Source organism: Triplophysa rosa, linkage group LG12 (assembly GCF_024868665.1).
Source record: "Triplophysa rosa linkage group LG12, Trosa_1v2, whole genome shotgun sequence".
Lineage (NCBI taxonomy): Eukaryota > Metazoa > Chordata > Actinopteri > Cypriniformes > Nemacheilidae > Triplophysa > Triplophysa rosa.
In genome coordinates this window covers 12,000,127-12,008,569 of record NC_079901.1, presented here as the reverse complement: position 1 = coordinate 12,008,569, position 8,443 = coordinate 12,000,127, and the positions used below count along the sequence as shown (strand labels likewise).

The following is an 8,443-nucleotide window of genomic DNA, read 5'->3' as shown; positions in this document are numbered from 1 at the left end:
TTATTTGTAAATAGTTGTGTGTGCGTGCGTACATAGTAAAATCAAAATCCCAGTTTTTGACATTATGGGTCCCCATGAAAAAAACAGCTCAAAATCATACTACATGATGTTTATTTCAAAATGTAAGAATGCAGAAAGATTTCTATGATGGTTACATATAGGGGCTTGATTAGAATTAGGGGATAGAACATTCAGTTTATAGCATAAAATGTCTATGTCCATTGTGTGTGTGTTTGTGTGTATGTGTGTGTGTGTGTTTGCCTGTGTGTTATTTTTCTTTCGTTAGATAAAATTACTCATTATGACTTAGTTTGTGTCTTTCCCATCAAATGTTGTTTTGTATTTTGTTCAGGCTTAAACAGAATGATGTAACATTTAGGTGCAAATATACAGAATAATAAACCAAAGCTTGAAGCTAAAATGGCAAATATCTCCACAGCTACAGTAAATTTTCCAGGAGAACTGACATAAGCTGGGATAAATGTGATCCACACAGCACAGAATATGAGCATACTGAATGTGATGAATTTAGCTTCATTGAAGTTATCAGGCAGCGTCCGAGCCAGAAAAGCCAGAATGAAGCACATGAGAGCCAATAGACCAATATAACCCAGTACAGCCCAAAAGCCAACTGTAGAACCCAGACTGCACTCAAGAATGATCTTCTCTTTATAATATTTAATATTTTTATAGGGAAAAGGAGGAGATATTGTTAGCCAAAGCACACAGATAAGAACCTGTATAAGTGTAAAGGCAAGAACACTGAGTCTCTGTTGTACAGGCCCAAACCATTTCATGACATTACTTCCTGGAAGTGTGGCCTTGAAGGCCATTAACACAACTATTGTTTTCCCCAGAACACAAGAGATACAGAGGACAAAAGTGATCCCAAACGCTGTGTGACGTAACATACAGGACCATTCAGTTGGCTGGCCAATGAAAGTAAGTGAACAGAGAAAACACAGAGTCAATGAGAAGAGCAGCAGGAAGCTCAGCTCTGAGTTGTTGGCTTTTACTATGGGGGTGTCTCTCTTACTGTAAAATAGGATGGCCACCACAGCAGTTGTTCCTACTCCAAACAGTGAGAAAAAGATTAGCACTATACTCATCATTTCTGTGAATGACAGAAACTCTACAGCCTTTAACACACATTTATTTTTCTCAGCATTAGACCAGTATTCCCATGGACACTGCATGCAGTTATTTGAATCTGTAAGAAAAAGATTGTGATCACTGTAGTTGGACACAAATGAACAGATATTCTATATTCTGGACTCCTTTGATAAGAAACTGTATTCTGAACAGTAGAAGGAGAACACAAATAGAGCAACTAACCAGTTTTCTTTGAATATTTGATTTGGGCTGAAGTTTACCTGTCTCATTACTGATTTCTCCATCTGCACATGGAATACAGTCATAACAGCAGACAGGTCTTCCTTTCTGTACAGCCTTCCTAGTGCCTGGAGGACAACTCTCTGTGCACACAGACCTTGGCTTCTACATGAAAACATACATAATACATGTACTCTGAGCTATTTATCTCTATGGAATGAGAAAAAAATGAATTAATAGCCTCTTGATTTCTATTTACATGTTATTAAAGGAGTTGACTATTAGATTTTAGTTTAAATCAGTGGGAAGGTTTCCTTTACACCCAATATGCAAGTACATTTTTTCTTGTATCTTGTTTATTTATTGTTACTTTTACTTTATGTTTCCCCAGATTAAACAAACCCTGCCTGAGAATCAGGTTATTGTAATTTACCTCCAGCTGTCCTCCAGCCCAAATTATGTCTTCAGTGTTAATCATAAAGCGCTGGTCAGGGGGCAGTGAGGCATCATAGTAACCCACTGCTTTAAACTGGAAAGATCCACTTGAGTGCCGTTGCCAGTTCACAACTTCATAGTTTGCTATTGCAGCACCAGTGCTGTCAAACCACACATGATCCCCAAATTTAACTGTGAAATTTACTTTTTTTAAAGCTTCAACTACCTAGTATGGAGAACGACATATTCAGAACATTATCATTACAGCAATTTAAAACATGATCAGAAGTAATGCCATATTCTCTATGTACCTGCTGTGGATGTATTTTCAGGGCTTTGGCACAACCTTGTTCTTTGCACTTGAGCAGACTGTGTAGTGCAAAAGCCACAGCATACACTGCTTTGTACACATTACTTGAAAATCTCTGTTCAGACACATCTTCAGTGTAATTTTTAAGCACAATTAAATCTTGATTTCTACTGCAATATAAGTCTTGAGATAAATCTCTTTCGGAGCATGCAAAAGCTGTTTTCCAGAAGTATTTATTAATATAATCTGAAAAGCCTTCCATGTGGATTTTTCTAAGTGCAAACCCCAGTGACCCTCCCATCACATGAAAAGTACTTGGAGTGATCAAATTCTTTGAAGTTGTCCATCCTACCACTCCAATCAATTGGATGCCTGTAACATTCTGGATACTTAGCTGCTCAACTAGTAATGACATTTCAAAAAATGCAAGAAATCCAACAACCACTTTAGCTGTGCTTTGTTTCATTGTTTTTACAACTTTCTGGAGTTTTTCATAATCTGTTCGGTAGAATTTCACGGAGTACTCTACACAAATACCCTCTTTTTCCGCTGCATTCAGAAATATTGCCATTCCATTATTTCCATAGTCAGTATCACTGTTCACAGCTCCAACCCAAGTCCACCCTAAGTGCTTGACCAGAAGTGCCAGTGCTCTGCCCTGGTGATAATCACTAGAAATCGTCCTGAAGAAAGAGGGGTAATCTTTCCTATTACTGAGACATTCACATGCGGATGAGTGACTTATCTGAAAGGTAAGATTATCACAAGACACAGTAAAACATTCATCAATCTGGCAATTTTGTAAAAATGTGATTCTTTTGCCTCTTACCACTGGAATTTTAAAAGGTCCCGTGGTTCTGGAGAGAATAATTGTAGTGGCAGACTCTGTTTCCCCAATGACAGCATGTATAGGAGACTGTCCATTGCATCTTTCCTCTTCTGCAGTCTCATGACCATTCATCAATGCCATAATTGCACTCACTGAAGACATTCTTGAACCACAACTATCATAAATTTTGTAGCCAACAGAAACATTTGGGAGCAAATTTTCATTTTGGTTGATCTCATGAATAGCAAAAATCATGGTCTGAGCCAGACGAACATCTCTAGGACTCACACTGTAAATATATCAAACCATTAGGTTTAGACATCAGTTGGTATTAAATCCACTATCTTTTCTAACAGTCTCCGGTATAACAAACCTGGAGCATGACAGAGGTTGAGGTTTTTGTTTGAACTCAAATGAAGGTAATGTTTCTTTTGTGTGGATTGGTAAAATTGCTCCAATAGTTATGTCTCCATCCTTTGACAGCAGCGGGTATTTAGGGTCTGCCATCATTCGGCAAGCTGTGTTTTCAGCCTTAAGGTAGCTGAAAAGCAGGAGCGTGTAGAGAAAAAAAAGCATCCCAAAGGTTGAGCTCACATCCAAATGTAAAGAGCAATGGACACAATTCTGCAATAGCTGTATTTTTATAGACATCATTTGGATAAACAATACGTAGCCAATGACCTCAGAGGGCAGAGCATGAGCGAAGTATTGCAGCAGTAGAATAGAGGTATGTGTACCATCTTGCCATTCATTTTAGAATAGGAAATGTCAAAAATTGAACATACTAATGCATCATTTTTTATCAGCTTTTGATAATCCAAAATAAAAAAAATAGAAAAACATCATTATACAGGATTGACACCGTTTAAATATGAATGACTTTATTATCAGTGGCTGTATGTACTCATATAAAGGGCCTTATTGTACACTCGGCGCAATGCGGTGCAAGATGCAGCGAAAGTGTTTTTGCTAGTTTCAGCCTGACGCAGTTCTCAATTTCCCGTCCTGCACCGCGTTGTTTATATAGCAAATGCATTTGCGCTCATTTGTGCAACAGTTTGGTCTAAAAAAGGGGTGTTCCCCTTCAGTCGGTCTCTCGACGTTGTGTTGAGAGACAGATTGGGGTTTGACCTTGAGAACCTATCATCTCTGAGAGGAATTTTAAAACGCCAATGGGCTTTGCGAATGGCACACGCATGCCAGTCCCCGCCCCGTGCATACGGGTATAAAAGAGAGATGGCGGCGGCCATTCACTCATCCTTTGTTCTTCGGAACCTGCGTGGCATGATTGTCAAAGCTTTATCTCTTCGAGACTCTTCACTGCTGGATTTACGACAGAGAGCAGCGGACTTCTCCCTCCTGATAGCAGACTTCGCCTGGGCGTCTCGGCAGCGACGTATAGAGCAACAAGTGCAAAAAAGCAAACGTAAAAGAAGTAAAAGAGCAAATTTCTCACAGTTGTGAGCATTTCTCGCAGCTGTGTCCTTGGGTGTGACAGACTCATCCCTGTGTCAGACGGGCACGACACCTGCGTCACATGCTTGGGGGTCAAGCATGCTGAGGTAAGGTTTGTCGATCCGACATGTTCTGTCTGCGAGAACATGGCGATCAAGGTGTTGCAGTCACGGCTGGCGCTGCCGCCACCCTGTCTGCTTCCCAAGTGAGTTCGACTGCCGCTTCCCAGCAGTAGACCATCCCATAGCGGGCAGACTCCACAGAGAGATGAGGACGAACTCTCTTTCATAGCATCCGACAGCTACCTCTTGGCAGAGATGTTAGCCATGCTTGCCCGGGTAGCCACGGATTTGTGGTTTCTGGGTTTGGAGCGTGGTCAAAAGCCATGCACCGCTCCGGTGCCATTCTTCCCGGAGGTGCATGAGGAGCTCACTAATTCCTTGAAAGCACCGTTCTCGGCGTGTTCTCGGCTGGCGGGCTCGGGGGCTGTTACTTCCCTGGATGGTGGGGTGACCAAAGGCTGTCAACATCCCCCAGGTGGAGCGTGCAGTCGCGGTGCAAGGTCAGGGAAGAGGGACATCAAGTACTGATAGTTGCGCATTACTGGTCCAACCAGACTTAGTTCTCAGACCTGGTGGCTCTGACGACAGTTCCCCCCTGGCCGATTCCCCTGACGAAGGACCATCTGTCACAGGGGAAGGGCACGGTGTGGCACCCCAAGCCAGGCCTCTGGAATCTCCATGTCTGGCCCCTGGACAGGACGAGGAGACCATGAGTGGCTTGCCACCGGCGTTCAGAGAAACCGTCCTGCAGGCTAGAGCCCCCGCCACTGTCTATACGCTTATAAGTGGCGTCTCTTCTCGTCCTTGTGTTCTTTCCGCGGGGAGAACCCACGGAATTGCTCGATCGGGTCAGTGTTGGCCTTCTTACAAGAGAGAGTAACCTCTCCCCATCCACGTTGAAAGTGCATGTAGCCGCTATTGCTGCTCATCACGATCTCCTGCAGGGTGAGTCTCTCGGTCAACATGACCTGGTCACCAGGTTCCTTAGGGTGCGAGAAGGGTGAATCCACCTCGACCGCGCTCTGTACCCTCTTGGGACCTTAATGTGGTCTTACAGGGCCTTGGTACGGCCCATTTCGAGCCACTCAGAGATGCCAGTCTTCCTCATCTCATGATGAAGACGGCACTCTTGATGGCGCTCGCTTCTATCAAGAGGGTGGGGGACCTCCAGGCATTCTCCGTGTCCCATGGGTGCCTAGAATTCGGGCCCGGTAGTTCCCTTTCTGTCGGTCTCTCGACGTTGTGTCGAACCGACAGATGGGGTTCGTCCCTGAGAACCAATCGTTTCCGACTACTTAGAAAAGGCCAATGGAAATTGGCAAATGAAATTTGCATGCCGGACTCCGCCCCGGAAATCCGGGTATAAAAGGGAGACAGTGTGCATAATTTATTCACCTTTTGTTCTTCGGAGCCTTCGGTTATGAATATCTTCTCTTGCTACTTAGCAAAAAACTTCTATTGCCGGTTCTACGATGTGGTGCAGCGGACTGTCCCTTCCTGCAGCGACTTCCCCTGGGTGTCTCGGCGGTTCCAGAGGTGTTCGAGCCTGCAGACAATGACTCACCGTCTGCATTCTAAAAGAGCTAATTTCTCCAGCGCGGCATGTCCCGCTGTTCTCGTGGGTGCGGTGTCCTCATCGAGGAAGGGGACAAGCACGATGTCTGTGTCAGGTGTTTGGGGGTCCAACACGCTGAGGCAGCCTTCGTGGACTCATCTTTGCCCGCACTGCGGGCAGATGGTCATAGAGACGTTGCGGTCACGGGTTGCTGTCTTCTCCCGAGAACCAGCCACCACCTCGCAGGCTTCCCGGGCTGTGACGAGGATGGCTAAGGCCATTCCATCCGCCAAGGCGAGCGGCGAGGGTGATATGGGGGTTTCTGCGAGTGCTAATCCGTCAGCCAAGTGCTCGCGGACCGCTCGCACCCCGTCTCGCTCGCCTCACCGTTCCCTAGCAGGCGGTGCCACACCGTCAGCGTCCTCCTTCATGAATTCGGACACGATGCGTGATGATGATGCAGCATCGCAGCATCGGAGAGCGAATTGCTGGCATCCGATCCCGACAACTCTTTACAGCTCCCCCCCAAGGGGGGGGCGAGCTCAGGAGGAGGCAGATGTCGAGATGTCGGCCATGCTTTCCCGGGCCGCCATGTGCATTGGGTTAGAGTGCACTCCGGTGCCTCTCCCCCAGCACTCACGGTTGGACACATGGTTCTTGGGCTCTGAGCGCGACTCCAAGCCTCGCCCAACCCCGGTTCCGTTCTTCCCGGAAGTGCATGAGGAACTGACGAAGACGTGGAACTCCCCTTTCTCGGCACGTACACGACAAACCGGTTCCGTCGCTCTCTCTTCCCTTGATGGTGGGACAGCTAAGGGTTACGTCGACGTGCCCCAGGTGGAACGTGCAGTCGCGGTGCACCTGTGCCCGCAGGCGGCGTCCACCTGGAGAGGTCGACCGAAACTCCCGTCCAAGGCGTGTAGGACTTCGGCATCGCTGGTGTCGAAGGCCTACACTGCTGCGGGCCAAGCTGCCTCCTCTCTCCACGTCTTGGCCATCCTGCAGGTCCACCAGGCCAAGGCGTTGAAAGAGATCCACGAGGGTAAGACCGACCCGGGGTTAATGCAGGAACTCCGCATCGCCACCGACCTCGCTCTAAGGGCGACCAAGGTGACCGCGCGGGCCCTGGGTCAGGCGATGTCCACCATGGTGGTCCAGGAGAGGCACCTCTGGCTCAACCTTGCGCAGATGAGCGACGCCGACCATGCTACTCGCACTGAAGAGGCTGCGGCCTCTTGTGCAGGGCAAGCACGTGCTGGTCCGGTCGGACAGCACTACTGCAGTAGCGTATATCAATCGTCAGGGTGGCGTTCGCTCACTGCAGTTAACACGACTCGCCCGACGCCTCCTCCGGTGGAGTCAGCAGGTGACCTGCTCCCTGCGTGCCACGTATATCCCAGGCGACCTGAACCGGACAGCCGATGCGCTCTCTCGTCAGTCTACGCCTCGCGGAGAGTGGCGACTCCACCCCCGCGCAGTCCAGCTCATTTGGGTGCAATTCGGGCAGGCCCACGTAGACCTGTTCACCTCCCTCGAAACCACCCGTTGCCCGCTTTGGTACTCTCTGACCGAGGGACCCCTCGGCACGGATGCCCTAGCGCACAGCTGGCCGCGGGACAAGCGGAAGTACGCCTTCCCCCCCAGTGAGCCTCATTGTACAGACCCTGTGCAAGGTCAGGGAAGAGGAGCAGCAAGTGTTACTCGTTGCGCCACACTGGCCCAACCGGACTTGGTTCTCGGAGCTAATGCTCTTGACGACAGCTCCCCCTTGGCGACAGATTCCCCTGACGAAGGACCTGATTTCCCAGGGGAAGGGCACGTTATGGCATCCCAGGCCAGACCTCTGGAACCTCCATGTCTGGCCTCTGGACGGGACGAGGAGATCCTGAGTGGTCTGCCCCCAGCGGTGGTAGCTACCATTTCTCAGGCTAGGGCACCTGCCACTAGGCGACTGTACGCCTACAAGTGGCGCCTCTTCTCGACCTGGTGTGCTTCTCGAGGAGAAGACCCACGGAGTTGTGCGATCAGGTCCGTGCTGTCCTTCCAACAAGAGAGACTCGAGACTAACCTCTCCCCCTCCACACTGAAAGTGTATGTAGCCGCCATTGCTGCTCATCACAACACTTGCTGGGAAGTCTCTAGGGCAGCACGACCTGGTCATTAGGTTCCTAAAGGGCGCGAGGAGGCGCAACCCGCCTCGTCCGTGCTCCATACCCTCTTGGGACCTGTATGTAGCCCTGTCAGGTCTCACCAGGCCCCCCTTCGAGCCCCTAGGGGATGCCTCTCTTCCTCATCTCACGATGAAGACGGTTCTCCTTATGGCGCTCGCCTCCATCAAGACGCCAGGGGATCCACAGGCATTCTCCGTGTCCCCTGACTGCCTAGAATTCGGACCCAGGGATTCTCACGTTATCCTGAGACCTCGGCCCGGCTATGTGCCCAAGGTTCCCACCGCTCCCTTTCGG

The 8,443-nt window shown here is 48.7% G+C and overlaps 1 protein-coding gene across 1 annotated transcript; it reads right to left on the bottom strand.

Annotated features, from left to right (window-relative positions):
* Nucleotides 1-299: 299 nt before the first annotated feature.
* On the bottom strand, nucleotides 300-3,500 carry LOC130562923 (extracellular calcium-sensing receptor-like). Its single transcript, XM_057348261.1, has 6 exons — nucleotides 3,280-3,500; nucleotides 2,907-3,195; nucleotides 2,079-2,822; nucleotides 1,766-1,993; nucleotides 1,374-1,497; nucleotides 300-1,210 (listed from the first exon to the last, which is right to left on the bottom strand). The coding sequence occupies exons 1-6, from the start codon at nucleotides 3,480-3,482 to the stop codon at nucleotides 300-302; spliced, it is 2,499 nt and encodes an 832-aa protein (XP_057204244.1). The 5' UTR covers nucleotides 3,483-3,500.
* Nucleotides 3,501-8,443: the final 4,943 nt, after the last annotated feature.